We start from the raw sequence: 24,210 nt of genomic DNA, 5'->3' as shown, positions 1-24,210 counted from the left end.
TGAGAATAATTTAATTACAAAGCTTTTTTTTCTTTTTTTTTGGTAAAGATTTATACACTGTTCTACAGGAAAGATGCCAGGATTTTCACATCTTCACTATGATTACAATTAATACCCTATTACTACTACGACTCAGAAAACTAGACTTAGACCTATGAACATTGAATAATGATTTCTTCAGTATCACTGGACCTTTAAACCATTTATTTTTTGTTTAATGTACAAAGCTGCCAAAACGTAACTGTGCAGCATTTTTAACCACTTTTATTTGGGAGCAAGTGTTGGTGAAGTCAACAGGACTTATTTCCAAATAAAGGTGCAGAGAAGTATTAGTGTTAATTTTTATTTTTTTTTCTTAAATGGTTAAAAAAAATCCTTGATATTATTATGGATGGCATCTGCTTCGGCTTAATAACAAATCACGCTGGATTTCAATTTTGTGTATATTACAAATAATTTGCATAAATTATTAAAACAATTAAGGGACTGACATATCATGTAATTAGAAACGCATCAAATTTGAATGTTGTACAAAAAGAGAGCTTCAATATGAAACATTAAGTCTCTGAGAATGAAATATACTACAGATTTCTGCAGTGCAGTCTTCCACATACAACAGACAGAAACTTTGTGTGCTGCGATGGCTCTTCGGATTTTCTGATATTTTTTCTTCCTCTAATTTCTGGGAGTAAAAAACTCAAAAGATGATATTAAAATGCATGCCATTCATCTTCTCTGCCGTAGATGACTTGCATTCTTATTGCAGGTTTCCTTTCTATCTCATTTTCCGTAGCCTTATTCTGTTCTCTTTGTCTCTCTTTTTAAGGATAAGTATGAACTGGTTGAAAAAATGCTCTTGGTCTTTCTTTTTCTGAACCAGTCGAAAACGTTGATCTGTGCCATATTTCTCTGCAAACTCCTTAAAGGTGGTCCTAGAAGGTGAAAGGGATAATCAAAGAATAAGCAAGGATTCGCAGACAGCTGCAAGCTGTGTCAAAAGAAGTTGATGAATGAAGGCCAATGTACAGTACATGATAAAGTTTCAGGATCCAATCTGGGTAGGTCAGGGATGTCACACTCAATTTCATCAGGGTTGTGTTTGACCTCAGGGGGGCAGGGAGAGATGTGGCCAGATTGATGTCACTGTTGTTGGGGCACAACAGTTGTGGCCGGAGTGCTCTGCCAGCAAAAATGGGCTCGGGAGCTCATGGGTACTTGAGAGACTGCCTCCTGCCAATTACCTCCCTACGACCAATTAGATCCCACAGATTAGGCCTCCGAATACCATCAGCTAGCCAATGTCGACTGTCGACCCCTCGGGAGAGGGCCTTCTCTGTGGCTGCTCCAGCCCTCTGGAACGCTCTCCCCGTGGAGATTCGGACCCTCACCACCCTTCTGGCGTTCCGCAAAACCGTCAAGACCTGGCTGTTCCAGCAGGCCTGGGGCTGATGAGTTCCCAGCCCCAATTGAATTGCTGTGACTGTTGTGTTGTTTTTAATCTGTTTTATGTATCTTGTTTCTGTCTTGTTTGTTTTTTGTATTTCCCCCTTCCCCACTTGTTTGTTAGCCGCCCTGAGTCCCTCGGGAATAGGGCGGCATACAAGTATAATAAACATCCAAACATCCAAAACTTTTTGGCTGGGCCAGCCTCCTGCAACTTCTGCCAGCAAAAAAGGAGTTTGGGAGGGCTGCACATACCCTTCGCGAGCTCCGTTTCTGGCCTCCTACAACCGTCTGTCAACGAAAAGGGAACCGGCTCTTCCGAGTTCCATTGTTGCTGGCAGAGGCGCTGCGGATGGGTCCTTCGCTGTTTCCAGCGCAGCCCCATGGGCCAGTTCTAAGCACCCCACAGATCTGGCCCATGGGCTTTGAGTTTGACACCCCTGGGGTAGGCCATCAGGATCACAAGTTTGGATCCTGCAATAGGTGTTTAAACTCTTTGGCTCTTTCTTAAACACACAGGGTTTTTTTTCCCCCTACTGAAATCATTCTTACTGCATCTTTTCCTTGTCACAGAGGTGAAAGAAATGGAGAGATTAAAGTCGAAAATCTCGCAAATTCATTGACCTGCTTGGCTTCTTACCCTAAGTCATTATTCTACTTTCACATAAAGGCCTTATTTATTGATTCAAGGAACCTAGAGGAATAATTAGTTCACTGTGGATGATCCAACGTAATTAAGATTAAGATGGGATTCTCAAAAAATTAAGAATTTAAATGATTGTGCTTAAACTTTCCAATCAAGATGGCTTCTTTCCTTCCATAGCAGCATAATGTTTTAAAAGGCCAAGATTTTCATCAGAACTGGTAGAGACCAATATTTTTGATTCTCAAGTGTGACGCTCTCTAGAAATATAGAGGATGGGAGCAGGACTCACATATATAGGGAAATTTGTGAAATAATTTGTATGGGTAAATAAAAAATGTATATAGCATATGGAAATTCTGGCTTAAACTTTAATGATTGGCTTTATGTAAATTGCATTCAGGGCCACATAGCTAAAACCTTGTTCTTATTTTTGTCTGTGTGCTTTGCATATACAAGGTCCTTAATAAATAGGCAGGACTTTAATCACATAGGCAAGGTGCCCATCTTGATTTTTGATGGCCCTGCTTGATGCCATCATGTAGTAATTTTTAGGCACTCCACAAAAACCACAGAAAGTGGGAGATTTAAGAGTCATATTTAAAGTGGCTTATTTTTTGAAACATTGCAGGGGAAAAAATGAATGAATCAAATGAATTTCCGGTCTCTTTTTGAAACAACTCTGCACCCCATCCCCAGGTTCCCCCAGGTATATTTGTTTCCTTGTAGCTTGAAAATATTTGATTGAAAAAAGGGATCTTTCCCCCCATGATTTTGACGGAGGTAAATATCATACTTCTAGAGTAATGCAGAACATGTTTGTCTTAGCTTAAAAAAGGAAGGTTTGCAAAATGTTCCTGCTAGAGATAATAAAATAGAGATAATAACTGGTTCACTTTACAGTACAAGAAGCTAGTTTGCTGCAATATTAACTGTCAGCCTGGAGAATTATCTTAAACTGTGAAAATGGGTCTTGTGTGCTCTTATTTCTTTGACTGAAATCAACTTTGTCTTGACTTGACTATCTGCGAGATGATATTACTTTAAAAAAAAATGGAAATGAAAGTAGGTGGTGACCCAGTGATTAGCTTGGATGTGTGCCCACCTACCCAAAACAAATAAAATGTCAAAAGCATCCAGGGTTGGACTTAGCATTCAGTGATAAGGGATATGGGTCTGGGTAGAAAGGGCATAGAGAATATCTTATCCATTTGATTTCTTGCAAATGGGTATTTTTTTGATTGTCCTAGATGTCATGGCAGCATTTTGCAACAATACCACTTTGTGATCTTAACTTTCCTAATGTTTATGTATTATTTCTCTTCCCCCCCCCTCTCTCTCCCTTCAGCTTTTGACTCCTGATGACTGCCTAGATAAGCCTTTCTCATTTTCTTGGCAATATTTCTGAAGTATTTTGACATTGCCTCTTTTCTAGGGTTGCTTAAACCCAGCTGGTTGCCTGCCTAATGCATGATTAGAACTCACATTTTCCCAGTTTCTGCTTCTTCCTTAACCACTAGACCAAACTGTCTCTAATTTTTTAAATTACATTTATATCCTACATTATGTTGAAAAACTCAAGCATATAACAGTCTGTCCTATGTTTCTTCTCCCAAAACTATTGGGTGTGAATATGAACCATAGTGATGAAACAAAAAATGATTTTTTTTCATAAATTTATATATATGTGTGTGTGTGTGTGTGTGCGCGCGCGTGCGCGCATATGTATGTAGGTATGTATGCATGTATGTATATATGTATGTATGTCTTTTCTCATGTAAGATTGTCCGGAATACAGAATACAAGACCAGCATACCTGCACCCGTGAAAATCTATGAATATATAGTCACAACCCCTGGTATGCCCAAATATGGGAAGAAGTCCACTGCCTCCTTTCTCTGTCCATCGGCTCGTCACAAGAGACCATCCAGACAGAAACCCAATATTTTTATTGTTGCCTTTGTTACATTTGTGTTGTATTTGTGCTGATAAATAAATAAAGGGAGACTAGTATAGATCTATTTCAAGCTATTTAGCTCTCATCAGCTAGCCATACCCTTTACTGGGATATATATATATATATATATATATATATATATATATATATATATATATGTGTGTGTGTGTGTGTGTGTGTGTGTGTGTGTGTGTGTGTGTGTGTGTGTGTGTGTGTGTGTGTGTTTTATTTGTGCTGATAAATAAATAAACGGAGACTAGTATAGATCTATTTCAAGCTATTTAGCTCTCATCAGCTAGCCATACCCTTTACTGGTATATATATATATATATATATATATATATATATATATATATATATATATATATGTGTGTGTGTGTGTGTGTGTGTGTGTGTGTGTGTGTGTGTGTGTGTGTGTGTGTGTGTGTGTGTGTGTGTGTTTTATTTGTGCTGATAAATAAATAAACGGAGACTAGTATAGATCTATTTCAAGCTATTTAGCTCTCATCAGCTAGCCATACCCTTTACTGGTATATATATATATATATATATATATATATATATATATATATATATATATATATATATATATATATGTGTGTGTGTGTGTGTGTGTGTGTGTGTGTGTGTGTGTGTGTGTGTATGTATATGTATATGTATATGTATATGTATATGTATATGTATGTATGTATCTATATTTTATATATATAAAATAACTTTAATGTGAAATCAATCTTTTAAATTATTACGATAACTACTGTTATACTCCTATAGGCATTGAATAATACTTCAATATTCTCCATATAGAAAAAAAAGGCATTATTAAAATCTGAAAATTATTCCCTACATTAACATATGGAGATTGATAAAATTATTCAAATTTAGACATTTAGACATTTATTACGATTTATAGGCCGCCCTTCTCCCTGAGGGGACTCAGGGCGGCTTACAATCACGGGAAGGGGGTGCAATAATACAAGACAAACAGTGAGTAAACAAGATAGATAATAAAACACCGACTTGCATTCAACAGTCAACCAACACTCGGGCGGGTAATTTAAAAACTTATCCCCAGGCCTGCTCCGAGAGCCAGGTCTTAAGGGCCGTGCAGAAGGTCTGGATGGTGGTGAGGGTACGAATCTCAACGGGGAGATCGTTCCACAGGGTCGGAGCTGCAACAGAAAAGGCTCTCCTCCGTGTAGTCGCCAGTCGACATTGACTGGCAGATGGAATCCGGAGGAGGCCCAATCTGTGCGATCTAATCGGTCGAAGGGAGGTAATCGGCAGAAGGCGGTCTCTCAAGTACCCAGATCCACTACCATGGAGTGCTTTAAAGGTGGTCATCAATACCCTGAAGCGCACCCGGAGATCGACAGGTAGCCAGTGCAGCTCGCGGAGGATGGGTGTAATGTGGGCGAACCGCGGTGCGCCCACTATCATTCGTGCGGCTGCATTCTGGACTAACTGCAGTCGCCGGATGCACTTCAAGGGCAACCCCATGTAGAGCCCATTGCAGTATTCCAGCCTAGAGATCACAAGGGCTCGAGTGACTGTTGTGAGAGCCTCCCGGTTCAGGTAGGGCCGTAACTGGCAGACCAGGCGAACCTGGGCAAATGCCCCCCTGGTCACAGCCGACAACTGATGGTTAAAAGTCAGCTGTGGATCCAGGAGGACTCCTAGATTACGGACCCTATCTGAGGGGTATAAAATTTGACCCCCCAGCCTGAGTGTTGGGATGTCAGCCAAATTGTTGGGAGGGAAACACAACAGCCACTCGGTCTTGTCCAGGTTGAGCACCAGTTTGTTAGCGCTCATCCAGTCCTTAACGGCCTCAAGGCCCCGGCTCATCACGTCCACCGCTTCATTGAGTTGGCACGGGGCAGACAGATACAGTTGAGTATCGTCCGCATATTGATGGTATTTTATCCCGTGCCTCCGGATGATCTCGCCCAGCGGTTTCATGTAAATGTTAAATAGTAGGGGGGATAAGACCGAACCCTGCGGCACCCCATATGTTAGGGGCCTCAGGGACGATCTCTGCCCCCCGACCAACACCGACTGCGACCTGTCCGAGAGGTAGGAGGAGAACCACTGCAAAACAGTGCCTCCCACCCCCACCTCCCGCAGTCGTCGCAGAAGGATACCATGGTCGATGGTATCGAAAGCCGCTGAGAGGTCAAGGAGAACCAGGATGGACGCATGGCCTCCATCTCTGGCCCTCCAGAGATCATCGGTCAATGCGACCAAAGCGGTTTCAGTGCTGTAACCGGGTCTGAAGCCGGACTGGAAGGGGTCAAGTTAGAAATTATGAGCAATATGTTTTTCTTTATCTCTGCAATATAAATATGTCATCTTAAACTATCCTGATGATTAATAAAATTATAAATAAGAATCTTAACTTTATATAAGATTCTTAGATCCTTCTTGCCATGAAAATCATGGAAAACAGCTAAATAAAACAGGCCACATTTCAAAATCTTATGGTTTAGTGTGCAGTCACCATTATGAATGATAAATTCTTGTGTGAATATAATTTGGATTTTTTCATAAGAAGGAAAAGACATTACTGATTTCATAATATAATAAAGTGTACTTGGGCATACAGCAAGCATTAATCACACTTGCAACTGGATCTGCTACTGCGAAGCATAATAAAATACTGTAATAGATTTTGACTGTTCAGTATATTTTATATACTGAGATAATAGATTTAGTTCAAGTTGCTTGTAATGCATGACAATGAATTAGATCTTCATTAACCTATTGGTTACTGCACCAATATAGCTGCAGATATCAAATGTGTCCTTCAAGTAAATTATGCATTTTCTCCATGTGTTTTACATATGGAAACCAATACTCGATCTGGAATTCAGCCTTTCTTGTATAATTTAGGGCCTAATAAGAAAGATTGGAACAATGATTGACACTTAACATGTAGTCAATCGTTCAAAATATTGGCCTTTGGTGTAATAGAATAGTGGCAGAAGATCTGGGATATTTTCTTTGAAAAAAGAAAAAACGGGTAGTGATTAATAAGCACCACTAGTTTTAAGAACTTGTCTATGATTTGAGTTGTCACTGAAAGTACCTTTATGCATTGTGCCATCTATTAAAAGGCTGGCAAAATATTTTCAGGCATGATGTTTTCACCTGCAAATTTATCAAACCATTGTGGAATAGGTTTAATGGTGTGTTTTTTTTAACAAATCTCCAAATATTTCAGAAATTCTAGCAATGGGGTTGTCATAGAGGTGGTATTCAGCAGGTTCTGACCAGTTCTGGAGAACCAGTAGCGGAAATTTTGAGTAGTTCAGAGAACCGGTAAATACCACCTCTGGCTGGCCCCGCCCCCATCTATTCTCTGCCTCCCGAGTCCCAGCTGATCAGGAGGGAATGGGGATTTCGCAGTAACCTTCCCCTATCACACCCACCAAGCCACGCCCACCAAGCCAAGCCACGCCTGCCAAGCCACGCCCACAGGACAGGTAGTAAAAAAAATTGAATCCCACCATTGGGGCGTCATATCTGAAGTATCATTAAGTCTTTTGCAAGAATATTGAAGTTTGTGAGATTTGATAGTCTCACAAGGTCTCAGCGAATCAGAAAATGACAAATATTTGTGTCCAGCACTCTTAAGTGATATATTCATGTTCAGAAGCTTGGTAGCTGGCATAATCTCAGTTTAGCCGAAACCCATATTCAAAGGATGTTCCAGTTAGGACTTGTATCCAAAAGTTGCTTCATACCTAGGTGACAATTTAGATTCCTCAAGCAGCTTTTTAAACTCTTCTTTGGCTAGTAGTAATTTGTTTTTCTTTTCCTTATATTCTTCTCTTATTCTCGTCTTGACAAACTGCTCAAATATCTTAAAGAAAGAGGAGAAGAGAAAGGAAAGTCACGAAACATCGTTAAATGAGTTACCTGTGAAGACAGACATTTCTTTAAAACAACTTTTGAAAGTCTGTTGTAAAAGAGTTGATTAAAATTATTTTATTGTTCCTCTCACAAATGTATTTTTTTTATTTATAGGCACTGCTTTCAGATCATGTCGTGAATAAAATTAAGATCCTTTCAGGTGAATAAGTTTAATCCTTAAGTCTTTGGCTTAAAGTTTTTTGAACAGGCGGAGTGGTTTACTATGATCACAGTAGTACTAGTAGTAAGATTACTGTTTTAAATGAAAGGAAAAATTCTAAACTCAGCCTACAACAACAGTACAAAATAATGATTTTTGCATTCCAGTGATACTTGCTAGAAGGTTGGCATTATGTGGGGGCAACAGTGGTGAAAATGCAGAATTGCAGGCTAACTCTGCCCGCAGCCTGCAGTTCGATCCTGACCAGCTCAAGGTTGACTCAGCCTTCCCTCCTTCTGAGATCAGTAAAACCAGACCCAGATTGTTGGGGGCAATATGCTGACTCTGTAAACAATTTACAGAGTGCTATAAAGCATTATGAAACGGTATAAATGCTATTGCTGTTGCTATTGCTACTTCATAGGGGGAGCCTTCTTATCTGAGAATTTGCAACAATTTATGCCAGTGGTTGCCATGCATTTCCTTTTGCGACTCAAAACCCAATAATCCAAAAATCCTTTGTATGCAACAAAGATAATACCCTTAAAGGTAATTGACTTAAATTTAAATGTCCCTTTGCTGGAGTAAATGGGTTTGTACATTGTTATTAACCAAAGAAAAACAATTTTGGGTACTCAATTTGCCCAGGTATGAGAAGCAGCTCCTTACACTCCAAATGTAAAAATTGCTTAATTGAGCTTTGTATTAATCTGCTGAGAATGTGGTCAGTTTTGTATTTGACTTCTGGGTCTTTCATTTGCAAAAAAAAGGAAGGCTCAATTATTTTAATTTTTATTTGCTCTGTGCCCCGCCCCAAAGTATTTCTAATCTAATTTGATATACAGGTAGTCTTAAGCTTACACGTCATTGAGTCATTATTTGAAGTTACAATGGCACTGAAAAAAAATGGCTTATCACTGTTTTATGACTGTTGCGCCCTCCCCATTCCCCATAGTCATGTGATCATAATTCAGACGCATGTCATGTGGGGTCATGTGAGCATCTTTTGAGTCCTTCTGACAAGAAAATCCAATGGGGGAAGCCAGATTCACTTGACAATCATGTTGCAAATTTTAACAACTGCAGCAATTCACGTAACAACTGTGACAAGAAATGTTGCAAAGTGGGGCAAAAACGCACTTAAACCGATGTATCACTTAGCAACATTTTGGGTTCAGTTGTGGTTGTAAGTTGAGGACTAGCTGTATTTTGGCAACCTACTGTCCCAGAAACATATAACGAACATTGAAGAATTTCTCTACACTCAACACTGAGACTAGTGCAATTCTAGCAAAAATACTCTTACCCCCTTTCTATTCATTTTACGACTGTGGGTTGCATGATGAATTGTCTTAGAGAAAATACAAACTTGAAATGAATGTGTGACGCGTCGGTGTGTGAGACGCCTCTGCTTCTGTGAAGATATCTGTTTAGCTTTAGAGTTTTCAAATTATATTTTCAGCCATCACAGGAGAACATTTATCTCCAAGCTAGTAATTACATTTTCATTGGCTTTCAGGAGTTGTATATATTAAACTATGAATGAGATGGGACTAAGAAACCCGACTCCATTTTAATGGATATACTTTCCCATTTTGAAATGTGGCACACTGAAATAAATCCATTATGGATTTTTTTTTTTAAAAAAAAACTGGTAATCACAAAAGAAATGTCATTCTAATATATGGAAATGAAATATTCAGCATTGAAAATGAATGGCACAATAAAAAGTTATGTTGGAGATGCATATTCTTAGTCAAAACTGCACATTCCAGTTCTATATTCTATAGTCAACACATCTTTGCAGCCTCCAGTTTCTTCTTTGGTCCTTTTGCATTGGGTTGCTGATCTGCCTTCTCTAAAGGCTGGACTTTAGAGAAACAGATTCAGCTGTATTGCAGTGGCTCAGCACCTGATTACATTCTTGCCACATACTCTACTTGGGTCTGCCTTTAAAGACTTCCTGAAAGCTTAAGTTGATACCAAATGCAGTTGCCCAAGTGCAATGGCCTCCAATTAGCTCCTAGGGGCAATTTGAAGTGCTGAGTTTATCCTATAAAGCTCTCTATGTTGTTGTTGTTGTTGTTGTTGTTGTTGTTGTTGTTGTTAGTTGTTAGTTGTGAAGTCCTGTCCAATCCATTGCGACCCCATGGAAAACATTCCTCCAGGCCTTCCTGTCCTCTACCATCCTCTGGAGTCCATTTAAGCTCATGCCGGCTACTTCGGTGACTCCATCCAGCCACCACATTCTCTGTCGTCCCCTTCTTCTTTTGCCCCCAATCTTTCCCAACATTAGGCTCTTCTCCAGTGAGTCCTTCCTTCTCATTAGGTGGCCAAAGTATTTGAGTTTCATCTTCAGGATCTGGCCTTCTAAAAAGCAGTCAGGATTGATCTCCTCTAGGACTGACTGATTTGATTGCCTTGCAGTCCAAGGGACTCAATGCAGGAGTCTTCTTCTCCAGCACCATAGTTCAAAGGCCTCCATTCTTTGGCGCACAGCCTTTCTTATGGTCCAACTTTCACAGCCATCCATTGCAACTGGGAAAACCATAGCCTTGACTATACACACTTTTGTTGGCAGGGTGATGTCTCTGCTTTTTAGTATGCTGTCTAGAGTTGCCATAGCTTTCCTCTCTAGGAGAAAGTGATTTTAATTTATTGGCCCAATCACCATCTGCAGTGATCTTGGAGCCCAGGAAAATAAAATATGTCACTACCTCCATTTCTTCCCCATCTATTTGCCAGGAATTGAGAGTGCTGGATACCATGATCTTAGCTTTCTTAATGTTGAGTTTCAAGCCAACTTTTGCACTCTTCCTCCTTGACCCACATCAAGAGGCTCTTTAGTTCCTCTTCACTTTCTGCCACTTTCTAGAGTGGTATCATCTGCATATCTGAGGTTGTTGATATTTCTCCCGACAATTCTAATTCCAATTTTTGATTCATCATCCAATACTGCATAGGGGAGAGTGTTGCAATCCAGCAATGATGAAACTTTGCCCAAGGGTTTTGCCAAGTTTTCCCTTCTAGTCCAAGTGACAGGAAGGATGTTAAAACTGCCTGCCCGCCCCATTCTCAGAAGGGGAAAAGCAGTTGGCACTTAAATGTGGAAGCAGCAAAAGAAACAGAAGAATTTGCCAATAAGGGGCTCCATTAACCACTATTCAAACAAAGCATCTGGCTATTACTGTCATCAAAATGGAGGAAAGATTTGAAATCTGGGCGAAAAACCTTGCTAAGCTAGCTATATTTCCAGCCAATTCATTCACGGGAGACAAGTGGTTAAAGGTTGAAATGCAGACAAGAGGTTATTATAGTGTAATACATGTTCGTAGGGGAGAAAGATCAATTCACAAGTAGATGTGTAAATGTGCCTGTTGCGTATGTCTTGTTCAAATTTAGCAGTAAATGATGTGACAGGTTATATCTGGCCACAAACTGAATTGTTTTCACAGAGATAATTTTAATTGAGGGTGCTTTTCTCCATGATGGTACTATTCTTTTTTTTTATAACTGTAGGATAGTCATAGTTAATCTACTATGACCTTTTCAATGTAGCTGAACTGTGAGATGAGACAAAATGCCAATAAATCAAGAGAAAGTTCAATCTATGATCCAATTTTAATCCACCTAGTCCCAGAGTAACTGGTTTCCATGGAAAGATTGGAGAGGAGAAACTTGAGAATTGTTTTAAATAACCAATATAAATGCAAGTCATTTGGGGGCCAGAGTTCAACATCATGTATATGTTCATTATAATGAGCAGATGAATTTTATGTTAATAAGCATTTGGTGAAGATCTGTGTTTAAAAGTTATGGCTAATTGCAACACCTCCATTTATAACTCCCCTGCTTTATGAAGTGGTACAGAAATAGCAGTAGTAGTTAGACTTACCATATATACACCACTTCACAATGCTTTACAGCTCTCTCTAAGTGGTTTATAGAGTCAGCATATTGTCCCCAACAATCTGGGTCCTCATTTTACCCACCTCAGAAGGATGGAAGACTTTGTCAACCTTGAGCCTGATGGGATTTGAACTGCCGAACTGCTGGCAGTCGGCAGTCAACAAAATTAGCCTGGAAACACTGCATTCTAACCACTGCACCACCATGGCTCATCATGTGGGAAACCCCACATTGGTCTAAACTAGTGTCCTTAACTTCAGCATTTTTATGAGGTATGGACTTCAATTCCAAAATTACTCAGCATAGTGGAAGCAGAATTCTGAGAGTTGGCCCAAACATTTTAAAGCTGCTATAATTGGGAAATACTGGCCTAGAAGACGAAGAAATAAAATTCCATAATATAGAAGATTCCAAGTAAAAAAAAGTATGTTACTGTTTTAGATTTTGGAGCATATCTTAATAGCCCTGGGAAAGATATGTCACCAAGGATGGAGTGTTTCTTGTGGAGCGACAATGAAACAGGCTAGATTGCTATAAGTCTGTACCTTTTTCATAAGATATTTTGACAGAATACAGAGTTAGAAGGGACCTTGGCAGGTCTTCTGGTCCAACTCCCTGCTCAAGCAGGAGATCTGATACCATTTTAGACAAATGGCTATCCAGGCTCTTCTTCAAAGTCTCCACTGTTGAAGCACACACAACCTCTGAAAACAAGCTTTTCTACTGGTTGATCTCCTTGGTTCTAGGTTGCTTCTTTGTTTAGCAATAGCAGTTAGACTTATATTCCGCTTCATAGGCGGAATCATTCAGCCCTCTCTGAGGGGTTTACAGAGTCAGCATATCGCCCCCAACAACGATCTGGGTCCTCATTTTACCCACCTCAGAAGGATGGAAGGCTGAGTCAACCCTGAGCCGGTGAGATTTGACAGCCGAACTGCAGAACTGCAGTCAGCTGAAGTAGCCTGCAGTGCTGCACTCTAACCACTGCGCCACCTCGGCATATCTTAATAGCCCTGGGAAAGATATGTCACCAAGGATGGAGTGTTTCTTGCGGAGCGATAATGAAACAGGCTAGATTGCTATAAGTCTGTACCTTTTTCATAACATATTTTGACAGAATACAGAGTTAGAAGGGACCTTGGAAGGTCTTTTGGTCCAACTCCCTGCTCAAGCCTCCCTGCTCAAGCAGGAGATCCGATACCATTTTAGACAAATGGCTATCCAGGCTCTTCTTCAAAGTCTCCACTGTTGAAGCACACACAACCTCTGAAAACAAGCTTTTCCACTGGTTGATCTCCTTGGTTCTAGATAAATATGTAGACTCTCTCTTTTTTGGGGCAGCCACTCAAATATTGGAACACTGCTATCATGTCACCCTTAGTATTCTCAAATAAATGTCCAACACATGCTTAACTGATGAAAAATAACTGCACTGGGTTGATTCTAAAAGCTGGAGGATTTCTGTGCAAAGGAGATTTGTGATCCCCCATAGGAATCTCAACGAGAGAGCTAAATTGATCCTCGGCAGGTGGTTTCAACAGAAATTCCTAAATGAATAACTTGGCATTCCAAATTCAAGGCTTGAGCTTGGCCAAGTGGTTTCTAGACCCACGGGATGGCAAAATTAGCTAAGAAAGTTTACTGACTATTAGGATGAAGTCTTTATAAACCCGCCGGTTGTCCTCTGTTGGTTTGAGGATGCGGATACACTCTTATATCTCAGGAAGGTTAAAATTCATTGCCTCTTTCCTGCTGGCTGTCAGTGGATTTCTTGCAGTGCGTTGCCTGGACTTGAAGTTGAATAGCTGTTGTTATACAATTGGCATCTCTTCACTGAGAACCAGCCTCAGCTTTAGAGGAAGCAGCAACGTTCATTGATTTCCCCTTACGATTCCAGCTTCAACATGCAGGCCAGAATGAACTTGAATAACCTCACAAGAAATCCAATCACTTTAAATAAACTAATATATATTGAAGAAACTCAGCCAATAAATTTAATCAATTAGCCCTTTTGCGTTTTATTTACATCCCCCCCTCCCCCCAAAAAATACATAATTCGAGTCTCCTTTTTGGGTCTGTATCCATCCATCCATCTTTTCCACCTGCAATTGTTAGATTTGCTATTGTATTGCTTTTAATTAACTGTGCAAGAAGTGAGTCTTATACCCCCAATGTAATGTTCTATGCTTGTGTGCACAAATGCACACAGGTGCACACACCCTTCCTCTGAAAAATCAGGAAATCCTTTTGAGCACTACAGTGCTACAGAATGAAAGGGAGGTTAATTGAATAACAATAACAATGTCTGAATCAGTACTGTATGCTATTTATGCTTGCCAAATTGATGACAGTATATTTTTGAATATTTCTGGGACCCCGAATGAGAAGGTTCTATCATGTTTTACTTTGGAGCTCCATAGAAAGTTGGATAGCCACAAGTTTTTAATATTGTATACACGAATCTGAGGATAAATGTGACAGCCTTATCCAACTTTACATGGTAGATGATAAAAATGACCTTTGGCACCAACAGGTTTTTGTTGCTTTTATATCAGTTTTATTTTAGTTTTCTAGAAAATGGATATTCAAACATATGTGCAAAGCAAAACTGCCATATATAAAAATATTAATATGGTACAGAAACCGACATAGAAAACAACACAATGAGTAAGATTGAAAACCAGGAAGCATCAGAAATTGAGGAAAGACGAATCCAAGTCCCTTCCGACAAGTGAGATGCAGCTACACCTTTGGCAAAAATATTTTGCTTGTGCTTTTGATAAACTAAGTTCCCCCCCATAAACAATCCTCTTTACAAAAGATTGATCAACCCAAATATAATCATTTGATAGGTTGTTTTGATCAGAGCCACCATGTTTTGCAAGCTTAAGGACATAAAATACATTTTTGTATGTTTTTTACTTTCAAATTCTTCTAAAGCATCTGCAAAGATTCGATCCTCACCATACCTTAGAATTTGGTAAACAAACACATTTTAATTGCCAAGGGAAACAACCTTCCTTGAAATTAGAAAGAGATGGTAATATAAAATTGATAAAGTTGCTCTTTATTAAAAAATATAAGCCCTTAAGTCAATAGCAATAGCAGTTAGACTTATATACCGCTTCATAGGGCTTTCAGCCCTCTCTAAGCGGTTTACAGAGTCAGCATATCGCCCCCACAGTCTGGGTCCTCATTTTACCCACCTCGGAAGGATGGAAGGCTGAGTCAACCTTGAGCTGATGAGATTTGAACCGCCGAACTGCAGATAGCAGTCAGCTGAAGTGGCCTGCAGTACTGCACCCTAACCACTGCGCCACCTTGGCTCTAGGTGTATTAGGTGTATAAACAAAGTTGACCCATTGAATGCTGATAGCATTGTAACAACATTCAACTAGTGAGGATCTCAATCTAAGGGGACATAATTGCTAGTTGAAAAGGTAGACAAATATTGTTCAATTACAAGAAGCTCAGACCTCAGATGGATTTAAGAAACCTTCACTAGATGTTCTACAGCCTTTGTTCTAACCCTTGACCACAATTGGGACCAACATTTCCATTGCTAAGCCAGAGGATTGTTACATGGATCGTGCCTGATATACAATACTTTTTGCCATGGTTAAGTGGATCTTGGCAATTGTTAAGTTAGTCACATAGTCATTAAATGAATCTGGCTTCTCCCATTGACTTAGCTTGAAACTGGCTGGGGAGATTGCACATGGTGAAAACATGACCCCGGGATCCTGCAACCATCATATCAACTGCCAAGTGCCCGAATTTTGATCACATAACTATGGGGATTCTGCAATGGTTGTAAGTACGAGGACAAGTGTAAGTTACTTTTTTCAGTGCTATTAATAACTTTGAATGAATGGTTATAAATCAAGGACTATATCAGAAACAAATCATCATTGAAAGCTTGTGTGCCTTTATGCAGGGATATAGTGTTTAGAGTAAAGGTAAAGATTCCCTTTGCACATATGTGCTAGTCATCTGGAATCTAGGGGTGTGTGTGTGCGCATTTCCATTTCAAAACCAAAGAGCCAGCACTGTCCGAAGACGTATCTGTGGTCATGTGGCTGGCATGAGTAAATGCCGAAGATGCACGGAATGCTGTTACCTTCCCACCAAAGATGGTTCCTATTTTTCTACTTGTATTTTTACATGCTTTCGAACTGCTAGGTTGGCAGAAGCTGGGACAAGTAACGGGAGCTCACTCCATTACACGGCGCTAGGGATTCGAACCGCTGAACTGCCAACCTTTCTGATTGACAAGCTCAGCATCTTAACCACTGATCCACCAGGTTCCTAGTGTTTAGGGCAGTGTTTCTCAACCTTGGCAACTTGAAGATGTCTGGACTTCAACTCCCAGAATTCCCCAGCCAGCATTCGCTGGCTGGGGAATTCTGCGAGTTGAAGTCCAGTCATCTTCAAGTTGCCAAGGTTGAGAAACACTGGTTTAGGGTATTCTAATAAAATTATATCTTCTCCTTTTCAGATCCTTTAGTTAAGTACAGAAAATGCCTTATCAACAAAACAGGGTATAATCCTACTTTAAAAAAAAATATGAAACTCTCCCTAGAATTTGAACCAGTTCAGGATTCGGCTAACTTTTCTTTTCTTATTTGGCATGGAAGGAAAAGTCTTGAAAGTCAGTGCAGCCTAAAACTTGTTTCCAAGCAATTGCTGCACACTTTCTCCATTGTCAGGCCAGCATTTTTGTGATTACGTAAGGATCCATCCTAAGACAATGTTCTCAGAGGCAGTGGGGTAAAACAGTCTATTCAGAAAGTGTGCAGCAGTCACTACCTCTTCTTTAATGCGTTGAAAGCACTTACATAATTATGAAAAAACTGAGATTATTTTTTTTCTTAGGGACCTCCACAAAAGGATGTGAAATTGTGTAAAATAGTGATCACGTTTTGCAATCCAAGCTGTGCTCCTTCTTGGGCACTTTAGCAATAGCAGTTAGACTTATATACCGCTTCATAGGGCTTTCAGCCCTCTCTAAGTGGTTTACAGAGTCAGCATATCGCCCCCACAGTCTGGGTCCTCATTTCACCCACCTCGGAAGGATGGAAGGCTGAGTCAACCCTGAGCCGGTGAGATTAGAACCACCGAACTGCAGATAACAGTCAGCTGAAGTGGCCTGCAGTACTGCACCCTAACCACTGCGCCACCTCAGCTCTCTTTAATCCCTGCCCTTCATGGATGCATATGAATTTTCTCCAAAAGACTTCCATATCTATCATTATGATTTTCTACTTATATGAAGTAGGATAGCAGATGTGGGCTGCACGCATATTAATAACAGTGAGACAGCACCAATAAGTTTTAAAAAACTGGCTTTTTTTCCCCTGCCACTCATTTTTCTTGTTGTATCCCAGATCTGATAGCAATAATTTTTCAGGGAAATCTTCAACTCAACCATGACTCCATACACATTAATCAAAAATATTTCAGATGAACACAAAACTTTCAGTCTACTATCCTATTCTGTACAATATACAGGCAAGTTTTTAATGTTTCCTATAAATTGTCCATCACCCCTATTCAAAGAGAATTCATTTATTGTTAGTTCTGGAAATCTGCACAAAGATTTAGCTTTTAGCCTCAGCATCATTTAATCATGCACATTTCTTTTGACTTTTGACCATTGCTTCTTATGCTTTGCCAGTTTATCAGAAGGTTCATTAAAAGTGAGACAAATAAACTAACTTTGTGCATTAATCTTTCAAAATAGCAAATCAAGCCTCATGTAATGCCTTCATCAAATATTACTTTTTTCCTAGTAATCAAAAATATCAAATAAAACATTGACCTTTTAACCAACGAAATATAATAAGGGGTTTTTATATTGGTCAAGTGCCCAAAATATGCAGAAGATTGAAATCATCCTGTCATATTGTATTACTGTGTGATTTGGCAGTATTACTGTTTTGGACAGGAAAGCAGTGTAGAGAGTGGTGAGGACAGCAGAAAAGATTATTGGAAGTTCACTTCCTTCTATCCAGGACATGTCATCTAACCACTGCTTGACAACAGTCTGCAGTATTGTCAGGGATGCTACACATCCTCTCCATGACCAGTTTTCTTTGCTACCTTCTGGGAGGAGGTTTTGTGCGTATCCAAAGTCGAACATCCAGATTTTGTAATAGCTTTGTAGCATATAATGTCAACCTTGTTAACTCTCAAGAGTCTTTTTTCTCTTTCGGATGTATTCAAAATGGACTGTGATTTACATGCAAACTGTCACTGCTCATTAAATGATTCTCCTATATCATGTATATGCTTAACAAATGAAAGGATATTAAAAATTGTTGGAATAACTAGATTTGACCTTTACTTATGTCACCAAAAGAAATAGAGAGTTCCCTGGGCTATGTGAAATATTCAGATCTACTGTTAGCTTCTTATTCTAAATCCTCACAATCATTTTAGGGTAACAATGCAGCTATGTTTTGATAAAATATATATATTTAGAAATGTCTTACCAAAATGTTTAAATTTAATGTCAGTTTTTAATAAATAGAAGAAAGAATGAATTAAATGATAATTTTTTAATTATTTTGTAGGCATCAACAAAGGGTCAGACTCAAAGATATTCTTCGGCTTCTAAATAGAATGAATGAATGAATATATATATATATATATATATATATATATATATATATATATATATATATATATTCTATATATATATATATATATATATTCTATATACATATACATATATACATATATACATATATACATATATACATATATATATATATATATATATATATATATATATATATATATATATCAATCAACAGGCATCAATTTGCAGTAAACAGGAAAGAAAATCACAGAAACATCCCTTCTCATTATAACAATAAAAATAAATTATAATTAATGGCCATAAAAACAAATTAGAAAACTAATAGTTTTCTGCCCATTAATAGCAACCAATACCAGTTTAAGATGGTCACCTTAATCTGCACAATATTAATAACAGCTTTTATAGAAAAGCTTTCTTTTCATCCAGCATTGTATTTTTCAAGCTGGTATGCTCAAAAGCAGTAAAAAATATTGAGAATCATTGATGGTTCAAATTTTGCAGAAAATTTCTAGCATTCTTCACCACAGTATGAGTGGAAATTGTAATTCAACCATACTTGGGGATCACAAGTCCTTGTTCTTGCAATGAAAGGAAGAATATTTCAACTTAAATAATTTTAGTTGAAGTCCATGGTAATAAATGCTAGATATGTAACCTATGTAAGATAGAAACCTTTGAGGATAATCCTCAGAGACATTCTAATATAATCAGGGAACTAACTCTCTTAATGTAACAGTTAGTCAATTATTAAATGTACAGGACATTTTGTATTAGTTATTATTAATTAAACTCAAATGTTTAAAATTTCAACTTGAAAACGTAAGAGTCAAATATCCCCAATTTTATGCACACACGTCATGGTTACTGATGATGTCTTATGCAGCCCAAATTAAAATGAAACGTGCATTTTATAAAATGTTGTGTACCAAGACAGAGTTATCACTTGTCGGTGATAACATCCGATCATAAAATGCTCTCTCAATAGAGAATAATCTGAGACTTTCTTCATTGCATCAGGTAAAAGCTGATAGAAATCTCCCTGGCTATTAAAATATGTGATTTAATAATAATTCACTTCTGATTTAGTGTCCATTGATGTTCTAAAAATGACAATATAATTTGACCTTTAATGAGGTCATTAAAGTGTAATATTATTTAAAATTTATGATCAATTTTATATTATAGCCTGTATTTCTTTTAAAAAGCTACCAAAACAGGAACTCACCTGTTTACGTTCTTCTGAGTTGAGTAGAAGATAACGTGGATCAAACACAATTTTATGAAGTTCTTTTTCCCATGTGGAAAATGCAGAGACCTGAGAAAAAAAGGTTAATAGAAGATATACTGTATAAACAAAGTTTAAAGGCTTGAGAATAAAATAGCAATAGTACTTAGACTTAAATACTGCTTCACAGTGCTTTACAGCCCTCTTTAAGCAGTTTACAGAAACAGCATATTGTTCCCAACAATCTGGGTCCTCATTTTACCAATCTCAGAAGGATGAAAAGCTGAGTCAACCTTAAGCCTTTGAGAATTGAATTGCCAAACAATAGGCAGCCGGCAGTCAGCAGAAGTAGCTTGCAGAACTACATTCAAACCACCAGGGCACAGAAGTAGGTACCAATATTACAGTGTACAATGTTTTGAATGATATTGTCAATCATCTAAATTATTATTGTAGCACAAGCAAAAAATCGTCATAGGAATTTAGATTAAAAATAAAATGGGCCACAAGAAGTGGGAAAAAGAAATGATTCATTTCTTCAAACTAGGAATTAAATAAAAAGTGAACATTTTATTTAAAAAGAACTGAAAGTATACTGTCATATACAGTGATTGAGAATCTAATAATAGAATGATTATGCTATCTAAGATTTACTTTTTTTTTTTTAGCAAATATCCTTCACCCAACATGTATTCATACGTATTCATATTTTACTCTTTCTACATAAGTTCAGCTTTTGTTCAGAGGTTTTCTGAACATTTCAGCAATTCAAGAGGCTTCAAATTGGAAAGACATTGGAATAATTCACCATAAAAGTCACTGGCTCTCAGTTGGTCTATGCATACATTTTCCATCCTCGTTTATTGGAAGTGCTAAAAAATTAACCAAGTTTATGTATAGTTGAGTCTTAAACTCATCAGAGGAAAATTCCTTTATTAGAACAAACCAAAATATCACCAAAACATTACACAGAAGTCTCTAGAACCTTCAGGCTACAACTTGGATAAGGAAGTTAGCTGCACTTTCATACCAGACTCTAGTAGTCATATCCAGTAGGCTTGGGATAGTCTGAAAAATGTTTCTACTCCTCACCTGTACGACGTCAAAAACCAAGAAAGACATTCTGAGTTACTTCAAATCAATTCTCTTAATTGTTCCTCGCCTGTAGATAAAAATCTTTCCAAACTAAACCCAACTACTTGCACCACTAAAGGTATAACTCTAAGAACTCCTAGGGAGAAGCTTTTTTTGATCCACTTCCTCTCAACCAAATTATCTAGACTTCACTGTCTCTTGCTTTTCTGCAATACAGCCCCTCCTGCCTGACGACATTCCACAACAGGACCAAAGATCCACCACTGGTAGCCTTCCTTTAAGGGACCACAACAATTGAAACTGGCAACTTGGTTATGCAAAGCAGTTGTGAATATCATGTGACTGGAGCAATGTTTATAATTTTATCCAGGCTTTCCTTTGCTTTAGAGCACGGGTGTGATTTTGATTTATGATTTTATTAATATTTGTAGGCCGCCCTTTTCCCTGAGGGGACTCAGGGCGGCTCACATAAAATCAGGGAGGGGGAATAACAAAACAATGACAAAGACACATATAATAAAAGTAATAAGCAACATACATTCATCATTCGGGAGGGGCGGCTATCCTTGTCCCCAGGCCTGACGGGCTAGCCAGTTCTTAAGGGCTGTGCGGAAGGCCTGGACGGTGGCGAGGGTACGAATCTCCACGGGGAGTTCGTTCCAAAGGGTCGGGGCTACTACTGAGAAGGCCCTCCTCCTTGTGGTTGCCAGCCGGCACTGGCTGGCCGATGGAATACGGAGGAGGCCCAACCTGTGAGATCTAATTGGTCGCAGGGAGGTAATTGGCAGAAGGCGGTCTCTCAAGTATCCGGATCCACTACCATGTAGGGCTTTATGGGTGACTAATAGCACCTTGAAGCGCATCCGGAGATCCACAGGTAGCCAACGCAGCTCGCGGAGGATAGGTGTTATGTGGGTGAACCGAGGTGCACCCACAATCACTCGCGCGGCCGCGTTCTGTACTAGCTGAAGTCGCCGGATGCTCCTCAAGGGCAGCCCCATGTAGAGCACATTGCAGTATTCCAGCCTAGAGGTCACAAGGGCCCGAAACTTGATCGTGTCTTGTGACACTATGTTTTTTTGCCTTTGCGGAGCTGGGGTGGGCGTGGCCTGCCTGTGATGCATCTGGCCCACAGGCTGCAAGTTTGACACCCCTGATTTAGAGCACCAGAAAGATATGGTCCCCAAATAGTTGGGTAACCACAAACAGCAGAACTCAACTCATGAGGAAGCTGGACAAAAGTGCAAATATTAATGTTTCTATCTACATTCAGAGTAGAGATTCAGAAGGCACATAATGGGGAATGCACATTGAAAGGAATGTGGTAGTAGCTCCCCGCATCAGCAGCTTAGGAGGCAAAAAAAGGCTTTCATTGAAAACGTATTAGAGTCTTATCAGTATAAAGCAGAAAAGCAAGGAGAGTTCTAATCAATTAACTAAAATCATAGAACTGATTTTGTTAGCTTGTGGTTAAAGACACCTTGCACCATGAAGAAGAGCAGCTCAGGAAGATGCAGATTGCTCAATCAATCTCTGTTCCACGGGTGTCAATTTGGTGACCAATGCCCACATTTCTCTCCTCCTCTCCGAAAGAAATGCAGGCATTGGTCACAAAGTTTATATTTCAGCACCATTATAACTATGGACAGTTGTTTCTGATGCAGTTGCTAAACAAGGATTACCTGTATGGCAGAGTATGTAGCAGATGGATAACAGTACAAATCACCAAACTTCAGTATTAAATAATCTCCAATTTCCACCTGTAACTTATTCATTAGGTTCTGGTGATTATGCCATAAAACAATTTCGGTTTACAAATTTTATGTACTAGATTCTAATCAACAAACATATATGTCACAATTGAAAGTATTGTTTTTAGCATGCCAAATGCTTAGGATTGTATTTATTGCAACTGTCTAGCACAGCTACTCCTGCCTCATATCCTCTTATTCACAAGCCTTTACTTCTAATGGGAAATGTTGTGGCTGTTGTTTCTGAAGAAAAATCAAAGTATAAAGATTATGACGTGTGTCCAGAGAACTCCAAAAAACCGTCACCAATTTTAATGATTTATAGCATACTTTTAGAAGATATGGAATAAGTCTATAAGATTGGTCTTCAAAGCAACTTACGAGTGAAGTTAACTAAAAATAAGTGCAAAATAAATCTCCGAAGGCTAGCATGAGCACCCAATTAATTTCAAAAGACGTTTCTTTCCTTGATTCTAAATTTACTTTTCTTAGTTATCAATGCATCCAAACATCGTATAACAGGAGTTGCTTCTCCGCAATGTAATCTCATAGATTACAGATATTTGGACAGAGAAGATCACAACATTGTTTCCCTTCCAACCAACATCCTGCCAAAATGGAGAGTGTGGATTGCATTACAAGGGTCAGAGTGATTTCCCCTTTAGTCCCGGAATTTCAAGTACTACTACTGTAGGATGAAATATAACAAAAATATTAAACTCAGTGAATTTCATTGGCTCACAGCTGCTAAATAAATGGGCCAATAATTTTAATATACCAAAATGGATTCTTTCACAATTTAAACTGTATAATTTTATGATGTCTCAATGATGAACTTAAAAGAAGATCCTCATGAAGAATGTCATATAATTAAATGTACATTTAATAGTTTAGAGATATGGATACTATAATTATTTAAGATTAGGCAGATATCAGAAATTGGAATTTGCGTGTAACTCAAGACACTGAAATAGCTTCCCAATAGGTAAGATTTAAAATCCTCCAGTCTGCTAGCTTCTAGATGTATTTAGCTATGATTCCATATTTCCTGTCTTACCTATTCTGAGTGGAAATTATGGATCTATAATCCAAGCATCTGGTTGGGGAAACTTATGCTACTGAACTGCTAATGGAAACAGCAATGCTTTAGACAGCATAAGCATAGAACATAGAAAAATAGAGTTGGAAGGGACTTTGGAGGTTTGATGTTTGAGCAGGAGACCCCATATCATTTCAGATAAATGGCTGTCCAGTGTCTTTTTGAATTCTTTCAATGATGGAGAACCCACAACACACAACTGGAAGACAAGTTATTCCATTAACCAATGGAATTGCTAATTGCTATTAGTGTTGGGAAATTTCTCCTTAGCTCTAGTTTCCAACCATGGTTTCTTATCTTGTCTTTTGGTGCTTTGCAAAATAATTTGACTCCTTGACCTTCTACAAAGACGAGGGGCTCAAATTATTAGGTCATTTGAGTCTCTCAAATATTGGAACAATGCTACCAT

The 24,210-nt window shown here is 38.7% G+C and overlaps 1 protein-coding gene across 1 annotated transcript in view; it reads right to left on the bottom strand.

Annotated features, from left to right (window-relative positions):
* Nucleotides 1–340: 340 nt before the first annotated feature.
* The window catches only part of TCERG1L (transcription elongation regulator 1 like), a 202,694-nt gene continuing 178,824 nt past the window's right edge, over nucleotides 341–24,210 (bottom strand). Inside the window, exons 11-13 of the mRNA XM_032225831.1 lie at nucleotides 19,857–19,946; nucleotides 7,790–7,908; nucleotides 341–932 (exon numbers count right to left, since the gene is read on the bottom strand). Coding sequence (XP_032081722.1) covers nucleotides 776–932; nucleotides 7,790–7,908; nucleotides 19,857–19,946 — 366 coding nt within the window. The 3' untranslated portion in view covers nucleotides 341–775. The remainder of the gene's footprint in view (nucleotides 933–7,789; nucleotides 7,909–19,856; nucleotides 19,947–24,210) is intronic.

The sequence above is a fragment of the Thamnophis elegans genome, chromosome 10 (genome assembly GCF_009769535.1).
Source record: "Thamnophis elegans isolate rThaEle1 chromosome 10, rThaEle1.pri, whole genome shotgun sequence".
NCBI classification, from domain to species: Eukaryota; Metazoa; Chordata; class Lepidosauria; order Squamata; family Colubridae; genus Thamnophis; species Thamnophis elegans.
This window is presented reverse-complemented; position numbering and strand designations above follow the sequence as displayed.